Source organism: Megalobrama amblycephala, linkage group LG24, assembly GCF_018812025.1.
Source record: "Megalobrama amblycephala isolate DHTTF-2021 linkage group LG24, ASM1881202v1, whole genome shotgun sequence".
NCBI lineage: Eukaryota > Metazoa > Chordata > Actinopteri > Cypriniformes > Xenocyprididae > Megalobrama > Megalobrama amblycephala.
The window spans coordinates 7,076,804-7,100,173 of NC_063067.1; the positions used below are offsets into that span (position 1 = coordinate 7,076,804).

General features: G+C 36.9%; 1 protein-coding gene across 1 annotated transcript; it reads left to right on the forward strand.

Moving 5' to 3' along the window:
- The first annotated feature begins 4,285 nt into the window (after window positions 1-4,285).
- On the forward strand, window positions 4,286-20,541 carry cs (citrate synthase). Its single transcript, XM_048177226.1, has 11 exons — window positions 4,286-4,446; window positions 11,026-11,073; window positions 11,314-11,421; window positions 13,101-13,166; window positions 13,722-13,853; window positions 14,907-15,095; window positions 15,230-15,429; window positions 16,288-16,417; window positions 16,517-16,618; window positions 16,743-16,952; window positions 18,589-20,541. The coding sequence occupies exons 1-11, from the start codon at window positions 4,396-4,398 to the stop codon at window positions 18,757-18,759; spliced, it is 1,407 nt and encodes a 468-aa protein (XP_048033183.1). The 5' UTR covers window positions 4,286-4,395; the 3' UTR covers window positions 18,760-20,541.
- Window positions 20,542-23,370: the final 2,829 nt, after the last annotated feature.

Consider the following 23,370-nt stretch of genomic DNA (forward strand, 5'->3'; position numbering starts at 1 on the left):
ATCTTCAGAACACAAATTAAGATATTTTTGATTAAATCCGATGGCTTAGTGAGGCCTGCATTCACAGCAATGACACTTCCTCTCTCAAGATCCATTAAGGTATATTTATATATAAGCTTTATATTACCATTGGTTGAACCACTGAACTCACATGAACTGATTTAGATATGTTTTTAGTACCTTTATGGATCTTGAGAGAGGAAATGTCATTGCTGTGAATGCAGGCTTCACTGAGCCATCGGATTTCATCAAAAATATCTTAATTTGTGTTCCGAAGATGAATGAAGGTCTTAAGGGTGTATAACGACATCTGGGTGAGTAATAAATGACATTATTTTCATTTTTGGGTGAACTAACCCTTTAAGCACAGTGTGAAAAGCCCTATTCTGAATATTAGATGAAAAAATTAACTGTTGTCTTGTCAACTAACTGAAATAAAAGAGGTTGTACTGAAGTACTAAAACAATAAAACAATTCAAATAAAAAGTAAATTAAAGCTAAATAGAAATATTTAAAAATGACAAAAGCACATAACAAAATTACTAAAACTTGAACTAAAATTAAATCTGAACATATAAAAAAATAAATAAAACCATAATAATACTATAATAGTATGTAAAATAATATTAAAGTAACACTAATGCTAATATCTAGAAAGAAGAGTGAACGATTATGCTGATACCACAATAATGACCGCAAGTAAGATTGCTGACATGAAATTAACGCCTGTTTTACACAATATTTATTAGAAGTGGTTTCGAATTCACCAAACCAAACATCTGTTAATCAGCCAAACAGACATTGTTATTGGCTGTAAATGGCCAGTGTTTTGATCTAGCCTATGCTGGGGGAGATTTGATTGAATGTAAACTGCAACATGTTATTTGAACCTGGCTCTTTATATGCATGACAAATCGGCTGCATGGTGCTGTATACTCTGACTCTTTCATAATATCTGTGCCAAACGCAATAGAAATTGATGATAAAAATGTAGAAATTGCATACAGTGTGTTAACACAAAGCACACAGTGTGCACAGACAGTGAGGTTTAAAGCATTGCGGTATAAGTACACAGACTGTCCTCACTGTAAGGGCACAAAATCAATGAATCACACTGCATGCCGCTGTTTACAGAAGCCTTATAAGGTCTCCAGCATACATCATATCTCTATATAAACATCAAGCACTGCTGTGCAGTTTCACACTGAGAGTAACTATATTTTAGCTGGCAAACAAACACAACTCGTTGCCATTGTCATGCATATGCAGATTTTATGTTTACAGATCAAATGTGCCAAATACTCTGTGACCAAACCTTTCGGTACTGATTTATGTTACAGTTTTGAATGTGGCAGTAAATTTTTGTTTCTTTGAGATTTTTGTGTGTGCTGCATTTCATTGATTTATATTTGTTACAAAAATGTCCTGTGGTGGTACTATGGTAAAGTTATTGGTAATAACAGAGTACTTTTATATACACTATGGTACTGAATTATCAACTACCACAGAATGTATCAAAAAACACAAAAAAAGCATGTATTTGCATTTATGCTTTTTTATACGCTACCGTTCAAAGCTTTGGGGTCAGTAAGATATTATTAATGAAATTAATACTTTTATTCAGCAAGGATGCATCTCTTTCAAATAAATACTGTTCTTTTGAACTTTCTTTATTCATCAAAGAATTATGAAAAAAAATGTATCATGGTTTCTACAAAATTGACCCTTTGCCGGGAGTTTGATTGACAAGCGATCTAACCAATCATAACGCAGAATCTGCCATTTTGTCCGACAAAGCAGTCAGGAGTTACAAGATTAAAGGATTAGTCCATTTTTAAATAAACTTTTCCTGATAATTTACTCACCCCCATGTCATCCAAGATATCCATGTCTTTCTTTCTTCAGTCGAAAAGAAATTAAAGTTTTTGATGAAAACATTCCAGGATTATTCTCCATATAGTGGACTTCAATGGGCACCAAACAGTTGAAGGTCAAAATTAGTTTCACTGCAGCTTCAAATTGTTCTACACTGTCCCAGATGAGAATTAAGGGTCTTATCTAGTGAAACCATCGCTCATTTTCTTTTAACCATAAATGCTCATCTTGAACTAGCTCTCTTCTTCTTCTCTATTAGAAATCCGGTGGTGTAGACTCTGCTAAGCGTATTACTGCCCTCCACAGGTGAATGTTTGAACTAATTGTTATATACTATTGAACTAGCATATTGCATATAAAAATTAGTTCAAATTTTGACCTGTGGAGGGCAGTAATACACTTAGTAGTGTCTACACTGCTGGAATTCTAATAGAGAAGAAGAAGAGAGCTAGTTCAAGATGAGCATTTATGGTTAAAAATTTTCAATTTTTTTCAGAAAATGAGCGATGGTTTCACTAGATAAGACCCTTATTTCTCATCTGGGATCGTGTAGAACAATTTGAAGCTGCAGTGAACCTAATTTTGACCTTCAACTGTTTGGTGCCCATTGAAGTCCGCTATATGGAAAAAAAATCCTGGAATGTTTTCATCAAAAACTTTAATTTCTTTTCGACTGAAGAAAGAAAGACATGGACTTCTTGGATGACATGGGGGTGAGTAAATTATCAGGAAAAGTTTATTTAAAAGTGGACTAATCCTTTAACCTCGGTGGATTTGAAAATTATGAGTACTGACATCTTGCTGCGTTTGAAAGAACATTCCTTCTGATGTTAATTCATGTTTTTTTGATGCTATGAATTAACTAGAAGGAAGATATGATCGGTTCATGAGCCGCTTGAGCTGAGGCGCTTAAAAAACTACACAGTTTGAAAGCTGGGACTTTGTTTAATATCATAAGTAACCTGCTCTGTCTTGTCTGTCGACGTGTTGTCAGTGTACTCTTTGCTCTGCGATATATATTTTTCACTCTGTGTGGCGTGACAGAGCCATGGCTTGTCGGACAAAGCAACAGTAACTAAGGGGGGTGGGTCTTTGCGAAGGGTCAATTATTAGGCAACATACTGTTTTTAACATCAATAATAAGAAATGTTCAAATCAGCATATTACTCTTTTTTCAAAAGCATTAAAAAATCTTACTAAACCCATACTTTTGAACAGTAGTCTTTATCAATATATGCAGGTTTAAGCATCCAGTCGTTCACCAGCTCATAACACAGTGATATAATATTTTTTTAAACACCATAAACTAATGATGATGAGAAAACAGATTGGCAATAAAAAATTGAAGTATTTTAAAGGGATAGTTCAACCAGAAATGAAAATTCTGTCATCATTTACTTCCCCTCGAGTTGTTCCAAATGTTTGTAACCAAGCAGATCTCGGCCCCCATTGACTGCCATAGTATTTTTTCCCCTACTATGATCAGTGGGGGTCGAGATCTGCTTGGTTACAAACATTCTTCCAAATATCTTCCTTTGTGTTCAGTAGAACAAAGAAATTCATAAAGATTTGGAACAACTCGAGGGGGAGTAAATGATGACAGAATTTCAGTTTTGGATGAACTATCCCTTTAAATTTTCTACAAGATCTCAGTCGTCTTTCATCTTTCTCATTCACCAATCAAAAAATTATTTTATTAAACCCATTTTTTTGTGACCTTCATGTATTGCTGAAATGTATATGTAGAAAACTTGTAAGTTCTGTGTGTTGAAATTGTGATGCACCCAAGCAAGTTACATATCTCAGAATGTTCTGTTGTGTTGTAGGTCCAAGAAAATCCTTCTTACCAGAGCTATGACAATGTTACAGGCAGCATGAAGTCTGAAACGAACGTCCTTGAGCCTCTGTATCTATATATTTGTATTTAATGACCCTTTTCCAATAAAGTCTGAAATCTTTGTGTACATGCAGTTTCAAGTCATTGCAGAATTCACATCAGACTAATTAATATTGACCTAACTCAAACCTTTGAATATTTTTTTATCTTAAAGGCATGCATTTTTAGCAATACGTTCTATATTTGTGTAGGTCAAGGTTCCCTTACAGTTACAAAATTAACAGAACCTGCCAAAAAAAAAAAAAAAAAAAAAAAAAAAAAACTTCACATGACTTTACATGAGCATATCTGTCATTCTATTTCTAGACAGGCAGTTTAAAGAACAACCTACCGCTGAACGTCTACGTCTGAATAATTTATGGACGTTCTATCCTTGAGCAAACCAATTAAATGAAAAAACGATGAGTCTCATCACCAATCAAAATCATTTTCCTCCTTTTCAACCAATCGGAACGCGCGTCTCCGTTCCATCCTCACCAGGCCCTATCTGCTCCAAACCGCGCCTACAACAGGGCCCGAGTTCCTTTTTCAACCTTCACTGCGAGCACGGTAGCGAGAGGGGCACCTTCAAGCAGGGGTCGATAAAGAACCACTTGTAATATTTATACACACATACAAGAACAATGTCCTTCCTCTCTATCAGCAGACTAGCCCCAAGGCTCCTCAGTTCAAAGGTAGGAAAGTTTTATTTTAACTTGAGTGAGAAAAACACAGGCTGCTACCCGGTTAGCTTAGCTTAGCAGAGATTACCGTAGTAACGGACAGCCAGTGTTAATAAACCATATCGAACATTGTTACACTTTAGGTGATTTATGTATGAAAAATATTCTGTTTATGTGTCTCCCTCCCATTCAGGTCTAACGTTATATCTAAATCAGCAGCTTTCTTTTAATATCAATTGTTCCTGTACAGCATTTTACACATAGACGTTCAATTGTGTTTAAACTTTCAAAACGCACTCAAACAAGGATATTTGAGCCACAGCCCATATAAAGTTCAAGAATGAGCTGTTTAAAGATGCATACATGTCAAAGAAACTGTTTACTGAGGTGTTTCTGATATTCATGCGCTTCTGAAGTCCATCTGTGTAGTTGACGTCCTTTCACAGGGCACTAAACACTTTAACCGGTTTCAGTTGATCTAATGTCACTAAAATTGAACAGTCACTTTGACATCTGTGATCTGCACCTGTTCAGCTGTAGCCTGACAGGTCAGTCTTTTTGTTGCTGTGGTTGATTTGACCTTCAGGATTGTCATTCATATATGAATGATCAGGCTTCAATAGTTGCTAGATCATCATAAATGCACCATAATAGATAGGCTATTTCACTTACTCACTATAGTGAGTAGTTTCTCAAAAGCATTGTGAGCTAAGTTGATCCTAGAGGCCATTGGTGGCAATGTTTCTACAATGTATTTAGGCTTACAATGCTTTTGGGAAACCCTGTTTTATCATCACTTTAGTACTATACTGTTAATAGTGATGATAAAATGTCAAGTTGAATACCCCTGGTTTAGTTAATAAAAGCTCATGTGACATTATGGAGTTGAAAAATGAGCTGGAGTAGTTTTCTTAATGATGACATGTTTGGATTTTTGATGCAGATGTAATCTATGAAGTTATGTTATCTTTGATCTGAAATACCTTGAGTGATGTGTGACTGGTGATTTTTAACATGTGACTAAGATTGTGATGAGGAAAAAAAAAATTAGTGGAAGGAGTGTCAAAGAACACTTAAAACTCTTATCAATATACAGTCTCAGCTGAGCTCTCATAAGACTACACAGTCATCATTATTGTTGCTGTAGAGATAAAGCCAATGCCACACTGTCTGAATGACTTTATAGTAATATAGGTTACTGTGCTCTTGTCATTCAGGGTTAATGGTCTGTTCACACCCCTAGATGACCTTTGTACACCATGGAGAGTTTCTCTGCATTCTATTCTGCTGTGTATTGCATTTATGTAATCTGCTGATTGTCAGTTCATAGGAGTGACCGAGATTCATTTCTGTACTGTACTTCCTTGCATAATTTTCCTTTTTTCTTGGTAACGTGTTGGACCTTGTTCAGACCTTGTAGTCTGCTTTGTAAACACTTGACGCATACTTAAAGGGTTAGTTCACCCAAAAATGATATTTCTGTCATTCATTTTATCACCCTCATGTCATTCCAAACACGTAATATCTTCGGAACACAAATTAAGATATTTTTGATGAAATCCAAGATTTTTATTATTATTATTTTTTTAATCCCCAATAGAAAGCCATGAAATTACCACATTCATGGTCCAGAAAAGTAGTAAAAAAAATAGTCAGTGTGACTACAGTGGTTCAACCTTAATGTTATGAAGTGACGAGAATGTTTTTTGTGCGCAAAAACAAAACAAAATTAATGACTTTATTCAACAAATTCGTCTCTCCGCTGTCATTCTCCTATGCTATTTACATTGCAGCGCTTCCAGGTTTTACGTCAGAATGCCGGCTCAGTATTGGCCGATGCTGTTCACATGAGCAGCACGACACATGCGTGTAATACTGGCGCAGGAGCCGTCCAATAATGAGCCGACTTTCGGACGTAAATACGGAAGTGCCGAACTGCGTTTACTGTGTCAACTGTGTATGATTTTTTTTTTTGTTTGTTTTTTTATTAGACTTGGTATTTTTGTTTTGTTTTTGCGCAAAAAAAATATTCTCATCACTTCATAACATTAAGGTTGAACCACTGCAGTCACGTGGACTATTTTAACAGTGTCTTTAGTACTTTTCTGGGCCTTGAATGTGGTAATTTCGTTGCTTTCTATTGAGGATAAAAAAATACCTCTTGGATTTCATCAAATATCTCAATTTATGTTCCGAAGATAAACAAAGGTCATAAGGGTTTAGAAGGACATGAGGGTGAGTAATTATAAATTTCATTTTTGGGTGAACTAACCCTGACACTGCAGGGAAATTTGCTTAGCTATTTGAATGGATTTTTATGCAGTGTGGTACTATAAAGAGCTGTTCCTGATAAAGCATTCAGATGGTGGACAACCTCTCCAGCATGTCTGACACAGCTGTCCACCTGTCATTTGAAAAACAAGATGTCATCTAAACAAAGCAGATGGGTTTCAAAGTCATTAGAGCATTACCTGTCAGCCTTTTATACATTTTCCTTTCCTAAAGAAAGCTTACAAAAAGTCCTTTGTGTGTGCAGGAATTCCTCCATATGGTATTTCTAGTGATCCCTGCTAACACGTCGACCCTTGTGTCTGTTCTGCATATAGACTGGCTCCGCAGAATGGGACTAGTCACTGCAGTAGTCAGAGGCAGATTCAAAAGTCATAGAGATGTCTAAGGTTGCCAGCTGGCCTGTGCACATGGACTATTCTCTGCAGCTTTTGTGATGGGGTTGTTACCTTGATGCTGTTGCCAAGGTCTTTGTTATATAGCATACATTGTCGCATAGGATTTGTAGTTGTGCAGTTTCATTTTACTTTTTTGTGCTGGCCCTGTAGGAAAACAGTTTTTTTAATAGAAATACATAATTAAAAGCTGAATTACCTCCTTTTTTATAGTATATTTTTTTCTATATTATATCAGTGTTTTCCACATGCTCCCCTGTATCAATCTAGTGCACTTTAAAAGCAAAATTTAGAGCTTTTGATTAAATCAACTGCCTTCATTGTATTAACTCAAATTTTTAATTTCAATCAACTCAAAATTGTCAACTTTTTTGAGTTAAACCAAAAATTCAAATTTTATTTGAAGCATCAATTTACTCTCAAAAGGTGACTTATTTGATCTTGAGTAGTGTAACAGTGTATATCCGAATTATAAACTTTAATCCCAATGTTCCTGTTATAATTTCAATGTTTGTAACGAAATAATGATACTGTGTGGTTGAAAAGACCGTTTTATACCTATACAACTGCTCTCTCTGGCTCAGTGGCAGCGCAACAGAGATCATACTTGTCAAATCGTGCTTTTCAGTCCCTCCAGAAAAACGCGATTGTGCAAACGCCTGATTTAATGCATAATCAGCCAAAGTCCACATATTTATGCGGGGGTCGCATTTTTTCAAATACGGCACACTTTCGCCGCATAAATTGCTGATTTCAGCAGGCAAAATATGCGGGGCTAGCATGATTTCATAATCCCTGTATTTTCGTTGCAAAAAAGTCACATATATCTTAGCAGAAAGTTGAAAAATGTTGCGTTTACTTCACACAAGTAAAGCGCCATTATTTTTCCCCATTGCCATGGGAACCTTATGAAGTGACGTAATTACGCAACGTGAACATCATCTGCAAACCCCGCGGTGAAACAAGGGTGAAACCATGATGAAGCACGCAAATCATTCTCATTTGCCAACAAAAATAAGCGCAAAAGACCGCGCAAAGCAGTTTCCCGGTGTAAGTACAGTACTTATGTAATCGCCCTCTTCTTTGGCGCACTGGGGTCAAACTAACAGCCGCTGGTAGCCTCACCTTTCCCACAGATTACACGGCCATAGACTTGGAGGAAGGTCAGAGACTAGCAGTTACTTATCAGCAACAATAAAGGCCTGCACATAAATTAGCTCTAAACCTGATTGGATTGTTTTTCTGGCAACACAGCTACTGTATATTATGCAAAGTGTGTCAGACTGCTCTTTATTTCTGGACAGAGAGAAGTTTAGCTGTAGGGCAGAGTGACGGGTGTCTGGTGTCAGTGCACTGACTTGCATAGCGATCAGGAGGCCAAAGCTGTAGGAAGTATTGGCTCTTGTTCATTAAAGTGCAGTAATTTCCTGTATAATCCAGCTCAATTGCCCAGTCTTAGTCTGACCTTTCAGGTGAAAGCAAACCAGTATGTACACTGCAGCCTTGTTTTCTCTGTCTTGTGCTGTTTGTTTTGGATCTGAAAGAAAAAAATAAGAAATGTTGCCATAAACTTAAGCTTTTTTTTATGCACAATATGTCAACATTCAAGGGCAACGTTAGGCTACATTCAAACTGCAAAACGTAATGTTTAATTACGACTGACCTGTATGCGCAAAAGAACGATACAAACGGGGTTGATTGGTTTTTACCACAAAATCGACTCAATTGCTTCTCAAAACTAGTTCAAACCTAGCCCAATAGCGTTCCGTGGGGTATCCCGGTAAAAAACGCGTTCCGGGGGTTAAATGTCGCGTTAGTGCGGGACGCTTCAACCCACGGAGTTGCAAAACAACCCGCGGCAACAGTGAAAAGTAAACAGTGGCAACACGCACAACGCGCTGTCATCCGAAAGTAAACAAGGCATAACGTAAGGCATTACGCGTTTATTTATAGTATGATCTGCCGTAGAAGCCAGCTAAATTATGCGCAGGCAATATGAAAAATAAAGACGATGTGACAAAAGAGCAAAGTTTTGAAACTTTTATGATACGATCCCTCATGTTTTGCATGTATTATAGAGCTGTCTCTGTAATACTTATGAGTTCTGACACATCACTGCACTTCTACTGACTATCTCTCGCAACTGTCTTGATAACATTGGGTATGTAAAATCTTTCAAGAGTGCAGAATCGTGACAAGCGAAAATCGCATTAATTCCGATATGACTGTTCACACTGTGGTCGCTTTACAAAACATCTGACCTGTATCGGATTTAGTACAACATATGGAAGTGGCACAAATTGGAATTGAAAAGATCAGATTCGATGTGGTTTGTACTGTTCACACTGTCATGGGGAAAACAGATTTGGGCCACATTTACCTGCAGTGTGTATGTAGAGTTTGCATCTATGTCAATATTAACTATTTAATTGTTTGTGCTCAGTTGTGCACTCTTTTTACATTTAAATGGTCTGCCACTTTGTAATTCGTTAATCATTAGAAACTCAAATCAGTCAATAACACTTTTAAATGTAATTTTTTGCAAAGAAAAATTTTTTGCTCAGAAGGAACATCCATTTTTCATACTGTACATTGTCACTAAAAATTATAGATTTTATTTTGAATTTATGTTGACAAAATAATATACAATTTTAATATCCATTTATCAGTTATCAGCCATGCCATCAAAATAATTATTGGCTTATCAGTGCATCACTATTTTTAAATTTGCTAAAGAAAATGTAAGCACTGCTTCTCTATGGTAATACTCATTGACATGATGTATTGGGTTGTTTGGTGATTAGCTACTTACTATTAACTAAAAATCAGAGGTGAATTACTTTTTTTAAAAGCTAAACATCTTTTCCATTTAACAACCCACAGCTAAATGCTATAAACAGCTGCCAGTTTGTGTGTGTACTGTGTAGAGGATTAATGATGATTCCAGTGACTTTTTATATTGTTTGGAGAATCATAGTCTCTTCATCTTTCCAAATGCCTTGCCAATCCGACCGAGCTTTACGTCTGAGCTTGAGTCATTCTGCAGTGGCGGTTTATCTCCACTCCTGCTGTGTGTCAATCAGACAGGGCTCTTAATCTAAAGCTATATATAGAAATGAAGGATGTATCTCAATAGAGGAAAGGCTTGGGTCATACAGGAAAAACTGTAATATTTCTCTAATACATTTTAGCAATACCGTAATAGAATTCCGTAATAGAATTCCGTAATAGAATTCCGTAATAGAATTCTGTAATAGAATTAGCTCAGAGATCCATACATCTGTCTCTGCAGAATTCATTGTTCTCTATTGCACCTTGGCGCCTTTGTGGTCATGTAAAATATTGTTATTACATATGTCTTAATGCTATAATTAAATTGTATTAGGTCCTATATCTCTGTATTATATTTGTAGGATTGAATCCCATATAAGGCGATCATGATCAATGACACAGTGGAGTTTAAGACACTTCACATCTAGTTGCTCTGGATCTAGTCTTGTCTATGTAATAAGTGTGCTGTAATTCTCTTGGACAGAATAAAACAGCTGCTAATTGGCAGAGTTGTCATAGATGATAGAGAAATGCTTTAAATGTTATGTTCTACATGTAGTAAGCTCTGTATCACTGTAGATGTAAACTGTTTTCTGGCCCTTTGACTTCAGACCCAGTTGAAAACATTTGGGTCAGTGAAACGTACTGTAATAAGAAGCTTTGTAATTTGAATCCAAAGAAAAAGCATTACCTTGGCAACTGACTCATTTTGCATTGTGCAACTAAAGTCACCTGCCTTGCAGCTGTCAGCAGGCCTTCTGCAGTGAAATCTCTCTGTTAACCCTGGTTTTGATAATGATGAACTTCCCCTGCTTTGCATCTTTCATCTAAGTCGTTATTTTCTTTTCTCTTCCAGAATGCAGCATGCGTTGTTGTGGCTGCCAGAAATGTCAGCGCGTCCACGGTATGTATCTGCATCATTTCAGATCCTGGATCTATGATCACAGCCACAACCAGACTTTAGATGTTAATTGCACTACTGAGATTAAATCACAGCCTTGCTTTTGAAAGGATGAGTCACTGTCACATTTCTGTGAACCTCAAAAAGCACTTTCTTTTATAATATGTGTTAGGCATTTGTTAAATCTGTTTGTACCGGATTTACTAACTAAAAAGTGACCTTTTTTCCCTTGACCTTATGCAGAATTTAAAAGATGTCTTGGCAGACCTCATCCCTAAAGAACAGAGCAGGATCAAGAACTTCAAACAGCAGCATGGCAAAACCCCAATCGGTCAGATAACGGTGGACATGGTGAGAGAAAACTCACTGCATATTCACTGTTACTATAAATCATGTCTGTTATATTTTTGTGGCACTTAGTCATTTTAGTTACTTGCCAAGGCAACATTTAATTGTTTTCTAGTATCTTTTTTTTTTTTTTTTTGTCATGTCAATTTGAACAAATTGAGTAGTTTTAGTAGTTTGTTTTAACAATCACAACACTGATACAGCATTCCAGACATTGCAACACCACTCACTCTTTATTGTTTCAGAGATTCTCTTTTAGCAGATGGATGGCTCTTCATGCATAGAATAGTTTTTATTTTTATCATGTATTAACTATTGTGTGAAAGCAATAAATCTGTGCTGTATTGTAAACATAACACCTGCCCTTAACAAACAATGCCCTTTAATCGTGATATTTACAGTACCTTATTGCTTAAATGAATGTTTCCTAACCTTTAAGCCCCAAATACCCCTTTATCAACACGAACCATGAATGTTTACTTCTGATTTTTATCATTAATATTACTGAAGATGTTAATTTTATTAGTAAAGTAAATTTAATTATTAATACAAATACAAATATTGCATTTTGTCTGTCTTAGTGACTGGTACTCCTGGTTGGGAGTCATTGGCTAAAAGGGAAAGTTTAATTACTCACCTTAATGTTCCAAACCCACAAGGCTTTTGTTCATCTTCAGAACACAAATGAAGATCTTTTTAATGAAATCTGAGCGATTTCTGTCCCTCCATTGACGGCTACATACCTACCACTTTGACGCTCCAAAACGTTCATAAAGAAATCGTAAAACTAATTTATTTAGGCTTTTATTCACATATAAACATTGATCAGTGAACATAAACAGAAGCTCAACCAAACCTGAATGATGCATGAGAACAAACCTCTTCTAGAAGCTCAAACGTGCTGCGTAACACACGAGAATGAACCTCATTGGTTTTCGCACGTCAAGCAAACATGCTTGAGCTTCCGTTTACCACAACTGATGTGTGAGTTGATGAATGTTTATATGTGAATAAAAGCCTAAATTCAATCTGTTCATCATATAAAGCAATCGAGTCTCTTCAGAAAATTTGGACTAAACCACTCAATTTGTATGGATTAGTTTTCAATCGCTTTATGAACATTTTGAAGTGTCAAAGTAGTTGTGTGGCTGTCAATGGAGGGACAGAAAGCTCTCAGATTTCATTAAAAATATCTAAATTTGTGTTCCGAAGATGAACGAAAGTCTTATGGGTTTGGAACAACACGACAATTTTCATTTTTGGGTGAACTATCCCTTTAAATTTACCCCTAACTCAGCCAGGTTTTGTCTCATCTGACATGATGACAAGAGCAAGTGTTGCCTAACATGCCTGACCAGTTCTGTCTCACATGATGTGGTGCTGCACTCCCCCACAAACAGAGTGATAGTTTTTGCCCTCTGATTGGACTACTGTTTTCTCAAGGACCCTCAGGCTGTGGTGTGAGTGCTGATGCTCTCATGGCTGTTCTTTCAGCTGAGTCATGTGGTCTTTGTCTCACTGCCAGTTATTCTACATTGCAGACTAAACTGCATCTGAGGGGTATTATTACTCAAACATATGACACAAGAAATAGAGGCCAGAGAAGTGAGATGGAGGACTCAGAAAAGGGTGTTGATAGAAGTATCTCAGTAAAGTTTGAGTGCTGTTTTTCTGTTTAACAGGTTTATGGAGGAATGAGAGGCATGAAGGGTTTAGTGTACGAGACCTCTGTGCTCGACCCTGATGAGGTGAGCGCGCACACACACACACACACACACACACACACACACACACACACACACACACACACACACACACACACACACACACACACACACAAACAATCATGTGCCTTAACCTGGTATTGCTAAAATGTATCTTAAAACAGGTTATATTTATTTAAACATTTGTCTATTACAAATATACATACAAATACATTTTTATATGGCTGTCACAATATTAATAAAGGTAAGTCTTAGTAGTAATGCAATAGAAATCATAAAATTGATTGAGTCATCAATGTGCCTTGAACTTTTATCCTTGACACATAAAATACTTATTTTAGGTTTTGAAAATGCACCATGAATGATGAAAGCTCATTATTTGCACATAGTACAGCTGTGCTGCTGTAAGCTTAAAATAGAAAGTGGCGTCATGGTGCCTTGGATAAATATACATTGGGTTAGTAGTATTTATCCTACTAACCCCTGAACCCTCTGAGTTTGAAGCTGTAGTTCTCATTGTTTACTTTATTCAGTCAAACATACTGATGCCCTCCCTGTGTTTATCGATTGCATCTTTAGGGCATCCGTTTCCGTGGTTACAGCATTCCAGAATGTCAGCAGCTGTTGCCCAAGGCTTCTGGTGGAGAGGAGCCGCTGCCAGAGGGTCTGTTCTGGCTGCTGATCACAGGACAGGTGCCCACTGAGGAGCAGGTGAGGAGGAATTCATTCATATTCACTGCAGTGTTACCCGTCAAAGAAATTCAGAGCGTAATGGAGGAAATATGGGCAGAGCCGTGACCTAGCATTTAAAGGCTTCAATACGTTGAGCCATGGTGCTCATGTGATAAAAATGAGTTAAGTCCAGCATGCAACATTTCCTGATTCTGTTTCCTTTCTTTTTTTCCTTTTCTCTATCAACTGATCCTCTGCCAAAAATAAAAAAGGTTTCATATTTGCCTTTTTTATATAATATAATATAATATGGTACTTCTCATATAAGTGAAACAATGTAAAATCGGTCAGTTTAAACTGCAAACCTGATTAAAGAGGCATATGTTGTATTTTCTGAGATTGTTGGGATGTTAATCACATTGTGGCCCACATTAGGCAGCCATAGACACAACTCTAAAAATATCTATTGAGAAACAAAGCGTTTTGTTGTGGCTATCTTTGTGTAGATCTTAATAATAACATTAGGTAAAGGAAAATGTATAGTCAGTCTCTATTTATCACAAAATAAACACCAAACAGGTGTTTAGGATCCTGACGCAAAGCAAAAAAATCATCTGCTTACATGATTTCTTACTAAAATTATGTAGATGAGACACTTACTTGAGTGTCAACTAGTTTAAGCTAGCTTCCTTATTTTTCCTTGTCTTCTTGAGCTTTTAGTTGTTTTATGGTAACTATTGTAGTTCATTTATGTAAGTGAGGATAGCAAAATAAAGTAAACTGTGACATATTATACTCAAATTCTTCATACAGTGGACTACCAGCAAAGTTGATAAAAATTTAGAACCAAAAATTATTCAGACACTTTGACCTGACCATGTTTTGCTCAAGTGTTATCTGACATTTCTGGCACAGTTTAACACTGAGATCTTGTCATATTTTATTACCATTTTTTTTTAACTACAGCGAATAAACTGTATTAATTAATAAAATGTTCAAGGTGTCTGAATAAATTTTGGTTTGACTGTATATCCTCTTAGTAACTTATAAGTAAAAGTCTCTCATTTAACTCTTTGTCGGCTGTTTCCTCAGGTGAGTTGGTTGTCTAAGGAGTGGGCTAAGCGCGCGGCCCTTCCGTCTCATGTGGTCACCATGCTCGACAACTTCCCCACCAACCTGCACCCCATGTCTCAGTTCAGCGCCGCCATCACGGCTCTGAACAGTGAGAGCAGTTTTGCTCGGGCTTACTCTGAGGGAGTTAACAAGGCCAAGTACTGGGAGGTGAGTCACTGAAAATATGTGTTCTAGAAACTTTAAAAGTGAAATGTGTAAGGATAAACATAATGATAAGACTAAAACAACTCTTATTAACAGTTATCTAAAGCAAATGATTCATTCACTCCATTTCTGTCTAGTTTGTGTACGAGGACTCAATGGACTTGATCGCCAAGCTACCCTGCGTGGCGGCCAAGATCTACCGTAACTTGTACCGTGAAGGCAGCAGCATCGGCGCCATCGACTCCAACCTGGACTGGTCACACAACTTCACCAACATGCTGGGCTACAGCGAGCCACAGTTCACAGAACTCATGAGGCTGTACCTCACCATCCACAGGTGATGACCTACAAACTCATTGACTCATTCGTCATAAACTCCTCCTCCACTGTTCAGTTCTAGGCAGTCATTCGGAATGAGGTCAGCTTGGACTTTTAACCTTTGTGATTGCCCTCAGTAAAACTCTCCAGTTTTCTCTATAAGATTTTTACCTCAGCCTCAGGGAGAAAAGCTTGTGTTTCCAGCCCTACTGGGAGACCTGAATGCACCTGATGTCTATTACCAAATTGGATCATTCAGGCCATTAAACATCAAAAGCACAAGTACAATACTGTAAATTGGCTCTTCATAGAAAAAACTGCCACTTTCTGAAACTGAAAATGAAGAGAGCAGTGGTGTAATATTAAAAAGCCAAAAATTTGCTGTACCTTCCTCTGAAGGAACATGCTAAACCCTGTTCATTTAGCAAGTTAACAGCATCAAGTAATTTTTCTAGTGATGCAACGGTCATTGAACAATATGTGGATTATCTGATTAATAAATAATTGACAGATTAATCAAGATAAGATGTTTAATAAACAGCAATGTTGAATGGGACTTTAGACCGATGGGACCTGCAGTCTACACTAGCAAAAGCAGTTATCACTTTTATTGCTGATTAAATGGATGCAATTGAAGCACATAAAGAGCCTAAACTATTTAAATTAATATTAAAAAGTCTACTATTAAATATTTCAGTCAGCAAGAAAACAACCAACCTGCTAGTGTACTTGTTTGGAAAGAATTGGGAAGTGAGAGAGGACTGACTTTTCTATAGAATATTCAAATGAATCAAGTCTGCCCTCATGTGGTTGTTAGTTTAGTCTACAATCTAGTTTAGTGTCTTTGACCTTTTTGTGTGCTTCTGTTTCTCTCCAGTGATCATGAGGGTGGAAACGTCAGCGCACACACTAGTCACCTGGTAGGCAGTGCCCTATCTGACCCCTACCTCTCCTTCAGTGCTGCTATGAATGGCCTGGCCGGACCCCTGCATGGACTGGCCAATCAGGTTTGAGCCTTATTGTGTTTAGTGCTGCACAAGACATATGGTTATGAAATACTAACTAGCTTTGCATTTCATTCATGCATTTCCTTCTCTGTCCTGTAGGAGGTGCTGGTGTGGCTGACAGCCCTGCAGAAGGAGCTCGGTGGTGAGGTGTCTGATGAGAAAATGAGAGATTACATTTGGAACACACTCAAATCAGGCAGAGTGCGTGCCTTTGCTATGTTCCCCTATTGGAATGCATGAACATACAAAAGATGTGGTTGCAGAAGGATCATAATATAATGGATTATTATTCACACTGATTGTTCACTTTCATGTCGTTATTCAGGTGGTGCCAGGCTATGGCCACGCTGTGCTGAGGAAGACAGATCCCCGCTACACCTGTCAACGCGAGTTTGCCCTCAAGCACCTTCCCAATGACCCCATGTTCAAGCTGGTAGCTCAACTCTACAAGATCGTACCTAATGTGCTTCTGGAGCAGGGCAAGGCCAAGAACCCCTGGCCCAATGTAGATGCACACAGCGGAGTCCTGTTGCAAGTAAGACACCAGAAATCAGCCGATAATACATATAAGGCTCATTGACGTGCATATTTTTGTGTGAGAGTTGTCAAAAGTAGCGACTTCGGTGCCAATCAGTACTGAAATTTAAAAATGTGATGCTTTGAGTGGATTCGTGAACACCTCTTATTGGCCATTGTGTTCACACGCTCAACAGATACGTCTGTGATTGGCTACAATGATCAACGCATGGAAGCGTTTAAAAGCACACGGACGTGTTTGAATTTGAAAGCGGGAGCATTTGAAAGCAGGACCAGTCCGCTGATAGACGCCTGCTTTCAAACGCTCGCATGAATATCTGTGCAAGTGATTGGTGAAGAGCATCATTGACTATTTACAACATATTTTTGAAGCGTTGATCTTTGTAGCCAATCACAGACATATCCGATAAACGCATGAACACAATGGCCAATCAGAGGTGTTTATGAATCCGTGCTCAAAGTGTCACATTTTTAAAATCAGTACCGACTTGGTACCGAAGTCGGTATTTTTGCAACTCTATTTTGTGTCCATGTGCATTATTTCCTTTTAAATTAATGACACATATCACTTTATTCTATAAAACCTTTTTAGTTTGAAATCATTTTAGGTCATTTAAATAATACACATTATTTTATGTTTTATCTTAAACCCCCAAAATGTCAGGTGGTGCAACTGTCTGAACAAATTAACAGACTAGGAAAACTATTTCAAATGGTGTCTTAATAATAAATTAAAAACTATGGTATCATTTTAGGTTTGAAACCTTTTTATATAAACAAATTTTATAAATATCAGTAGTTTTAAGGCTGTAGAGATAATTGAAATCTTTTGTCCAGCAATTTGTATATTCTCAAATGTCAGGTTGGCACAACTGCAAACATGGCTCTTTTATTATGAATTGACAAGGTAATAACAGTAAACATGATAATGCATCAACTAGAGTACCCCAAATGATGAAAAGGTTTATATCTCTCTCAAATACTGGGAAAAAACTGCTAATTTTAGTATAGGTATTGGGTAGGTTGGTACACTTTCCATGTCAGGTGGTACAACTACATCATATAAACATATAACTATTTGGTTGTAACGCCTGACATAAAAACATTCAACAAATAAATTTAAACATTTTGAAATGTTATTTAACAACTGTAACTTGTTTAAACACATTCATGACTCAAAAATATGCATTTTTTATCACTTTTTAAAAGATTTTTAAAAAACACCTTTTTTGAAGCTTTACTTGTCAGTGACCCATAAATATGATTAAAAGACGATCTGTGGCATTTTAGTACATATCTGTATAATTTTTGTCCAGTGCCTCTAAAATATCTTAAATTATTTATTTGTAATGTATATTAAATATATTACATTTTTATATACACTTTACAAAATATAACCTTTTTTTTTTTTAATTTTACAATAATATAAAATATAAAAAAAACTAATATAATTATTTTATTTATATTATTCATAAAAGTTTATTTAAACCTATATTTAACCTTTATCTCATTAAATATTTGGCTGCACTTTGAAATGTTCCCTTTTTCCACTTTTTCTATTTGTACAGTTTACATCGATTTTTCTGTTTTGCTCTGTTGAAATCATCTCATATTTCTACTCTTGTGTTTTGCAGTATTATGGCATGACTGAGATGAACTATTACACTGTGTTGTTCGGCGTATCCCGAGCTTTGGGCGTCCTCGCCCAGCTGGTGTGGAGCAGAGCGCTTGGCTTCCCTCTGGAGCGTCCCAAGTCCATGAGCACGGACGGCCTCATGGCACTTGTTGGGGCAAAATCAGGCTAGAGAGGGAGAGACCATGCCAGCGGAGTGAGAACAGGAAGGGGAGGAGCTTAAACTATTAGAAACAAGCCTCCGGGCTAAGGGATTTAAAGAGACAGTACACTTTTAAATTTCATCTAAAAAGGGCCTTTATTAATATTAAAACGTCAAGATTATACGTCCCATTTACACACTTATTAGTCTACCATTCTCAAAACCACATTTACAGCTACTTTTTTCACGGGAAATGTGTAGACACGTTACACAATCGTCACTTGTGATTGCTCCTCTTCAGTTTTCCCGCATTTCTTGCCAGTTTTTCAGACCATCTGACCCGCTTGAATGACGCAGCTATGGATGTAGTGGGGTGGTTTGATGGAGAAGGGTGTGTTATTGTCCAAGAACACAGCCGAGAGCAATCTTCCCAGAAATCACTTCTCTCCTATTTAAACTAAGAATGACTATTTAATACTAGTTAGTTCACCTAGTATGTAAATAAACCCTTTATCCTCAGCTGTCACACAAACTATTTCAGTTTTAGTCTTGTACTTTTGCTCTCCCGAGATCAGATGTTCACTTGAGCCTCTGTTTGTATGAGGAAACGAATCGTCAAAGCCCTGCTCTGAGCCTGTCCGATAATTCGACAAAGTTTGACGAGGCGTTCCTCTAGCTAACATCAAGTTTCTCCTTGTAAGAGCACTCCATGGCGGCAAAACGGTCCTCTCTCAATAGAATTGATTCTATGAGTTCAGTTCAACTTGGGAAGCTTGTATATTTGTTTAAAAGGGTACTGCCCCTTTAAGTTATCTCTCATATTGCTCTCTGACTTCAACCAATCGTCTTCATCTTCCTGTCTGTTGTTTGGATGCACATGTGGTGCCCTTTTTATTTAAAATAACCAGTCCTTCCAATTTTTTCTCCTTTATTTCATCAGTGGACATACTGGCTTTGATTTGTTAAAGATTTGTCATTCACACAAATTTTTGTAGTCGCAGGTGATTCGCGTACCAACTTGAGAGCAAGTCGAATTTGTGGCATTAATTTGTACGTTCATCAAAGAGCGTTCAATATCTGCTAACTTTTTACCTGTTTAGAGTTTTAGTTTCCTTTTTTTTTCCCCCCAGTGTTTTGAAGAACGATGTCTTGTATAAAGAGAGAAGCTGCCATTTTGTGTAGGTATACATAATTTGTGGTTTTATTTATTCATGTAAATATAGTTTGAGTGTATGAACTGCATATCAAAACAGTGTCTCACCATCCCTGTAAGTCATCAAACTACTTACTATAACCATCTATAATGACTCCCTTAACTCTTTATTTTAGTTAAATTATAACTTTAATATAATTTAAAACATGTCTTGTACATGAGATCGTCTGCTGTGGCGCACATGGGTCTTGCTCTCAGGTTGTTTTTTGGATAATCTAGCAGCTATTTAGGCTAGTCAGTCCATAAGCACTCCAATGGCACTTTTCCCCATCATTGTTTTCTTTGCGTATAACCCCACTCATCTAATAGCTTGAGAATATTTGTCTGGTTTGCCGTGCCCTTTTCCAGTGTGATTGTTTTCATCATGATGTACGTGATTGGGTTATGCTCAGTCAGGTTAATTTAAATAATGAGGTGTGTGAATATGGAGATAATTGGTTGAAGTCGGATCCACCAGGGAAAAATGGGGAGGGGAACAAGAGAATGGGGTTCAAATGAGTCTGGATTGATTGGGGGGAAAAGAAGCTTAGGTGAACAAAAAAGAAAAAAATGGGAAAACTTGACAAAAAGAGAAAACCAATAAATGTTTTTAACAAACACTTGAGAATTTTTCTTCTTTTCAGCATGAAACACTTTCACTGTCTGCACAAGATTTTTCTGATATTAATCAAATTTGGTCATATTCTACCATTCAGCTGTCCATAATGTAATTGCCAATGTTAACATATTAACCCAAGCCAATATTCTGGTTACTAGAAACCCAAATAAGGGATACTCATAAAAAATAAAGGGTTTTTTTGTGGTTCAATGAAGAGCCTTTAATGTCCAAAGAAGTTTTTACATCTCACAAAAGGTTCTTTAGATTCTAAAATTGGTTCAATTAAAGGTTCTTTGTGGAACTTCTATTTCATTGCTGAGCTGGTATATCGCTTTATTCATATTTTTCATGTAATTGGAATATCTACTCTAAAGGAATATCCATTTTTTGATAGCTTTGGATATCTAAACTACTTTTTTTTTTTTTTTTTTAAGGAATAAAATCTTAAAAAATAGAGGGGATAGTTCACCCAAAAATGAAAACTCTCATTTACTCACCCTCATGTCATTCCAAACATGTACAACTTGCTTCCTTCTACGGTCGAACATTGGGAACCAAACAAAGTGGTACGAGGCAGCGGGGTGTTACAAATCTCGCGCCGCGCTGACATGTCATCTGCGCGGATCAGTGGACCGAGCCGCGCGACCGACTCGTCAGCGCAGCGCGGACGTGTTTTCTAGCGCCACCCAATGGGCAGCGCGGCGCGAGCTAATCTCATCCAATAGTATCCAGCTGCAGACCCGCAGCACCACAGTTTCAGAGCCGCAGTTTCATGATGTCTACAGTATTTAACAACAATACTTTTAAATAAAGTCATTTTTCTGTTCATATAGGCCTAATATGCATAAGATATCACGATGTACAAAGAGCAAAATTTTAAAACAGCCTATATGCTTAATGTCAATGAATGGATACCATAGACTGTGATGGATACAAACACAGTCGTGTATAGGCTACTGCGAAAATAGGCTACAATTACGCCGTTTTTATTTTTAAATTATTTTCTCCACGTTTTAAATAGGCTAATACAATGACACAAAGTTTGAGAAGATTGATTTATTATTATTTTTTATTAATTCAAACATATATTAATACATGTGTAAGATTTGACTGTATATTTGATCGTATTTCCTTTATGTTCAAATTGTTACACATAATACTTACATTATGTAACGTAGGCTATTTAATGTCAAATAAAAATAACCATTAAAAAAAAAAGCCTTGAACAAGTAAAACGTGTTGAAAACAAATAGGATATAAAACATTTCTAAAATAATAGGATTAAAACATATTTAAACTGCTCATAATAAAATAAAAACAAGCAAAAAACAAATAATCATCTTAAAACACTTAAAGATTATAAGCCCATATCATGGCATTTCTGCAGAAAACCCTGTCTTTTCATCCCTGAAAACAAAATGAATAAGTTTTATTAATATTTATTTAATATTAACACGATACATATCTTTGACAAATGCAAAAAAATCTTTAATGATAAAATGTAAATGATTCAATAGCCTAGCAGACACTTAGTAATACAAATACTTAGTAATATAAATATATAAATTCGTTCACCACATCATGACAGAAATATCATACACTCACCATATACACCTTCTGATGTCTCATTGGCTTAAATGCATGTTTCACTTGTTCAAGGATTTGGAATGATTAAATACATGTAGGCTTATATTTTGACATTAAATGCCCTTAAATGCCTCTGTGTCTTTATACTATTTGTCAGAAGTTCACAACATGAACATAAGGAAATAATATCACATACAGTCAAGGGAGACATTTTACTATATGGTTACACATTTATTAATATATTTTCAAAATTATATGGTTAAAAGTATTTGTTCACAGTTTATACAAATTAGTTCATGCCTTAACAAAACATAGTTTGCATTATCGATTAACTTGGTAATTAAAACTCCTCTTTGTACATCATGATATCTTATGCATATTAGGCCTATATGAACAGAAAAATGACTTTATTTAAAAGTATTGTTGTTAAATACTGTAGACATCATGAAACTGCGGTTCTGAAACTGTGGTGCTGCGGGTCTGCAGCTGGATACTATTGGATGAGATTAGCTCGCGCCGCGCTGCCCATTGGGTGGCGCTAGAAAACACGTCCGCGCTGCGCTGACGAGTCGGTCGCGCGGCTCGGCCCATTGATCCGCGCAGATGACATGTCAGCGCGGCGCGAGCTTTGTAACACCCCGCTGCCTCGTACCACTTTTGGTGTGTTTGGCTTCCCATAGTTTTGTGTGTTTTTCGCGACATTCACGCTGAAAACCAATGCTGCTGCTCAGACTTTTGCCACTCAGCGTGCGTAACCGCAGTCCTAACGGTCGACGGTGACGTCACGTGCATACCCTCTATTGTTGCCCCCAAATTTTGCGCCAATTTGAAAGTGAAAGTAAAATGCGCAACGGCTGCACGTGCATTCATAACGGTGCATGTCTACTGGCATGGAGCGTTTTCAGTTCATTCCGAGCTGAAAACGCTTGCTCTTCTCCTCACCGTTATTAATGCATATACGGCATTTTACTTTTGCTTTCAAATTAGCGCCAATTCGACGTGCATTTTTATTTCGAATTACCAATTTAAAAGCAAGGTGCAAAAGGGAACATCCCATCCCGGTGATAGTGGTGTTGGGAAAATTTCCTCAGCATCAAGTTGGTTGACATGTAAAGTTACTTATAGTTAGTAGAAGGTCTAAAGCGGACCATGGAAATAACCCAAAATCTTATTAAATAATACTGTAATAGTATATAAATACCAATCCTGCATTGGAGCCCATTGACTTTAACTATCAACCAAA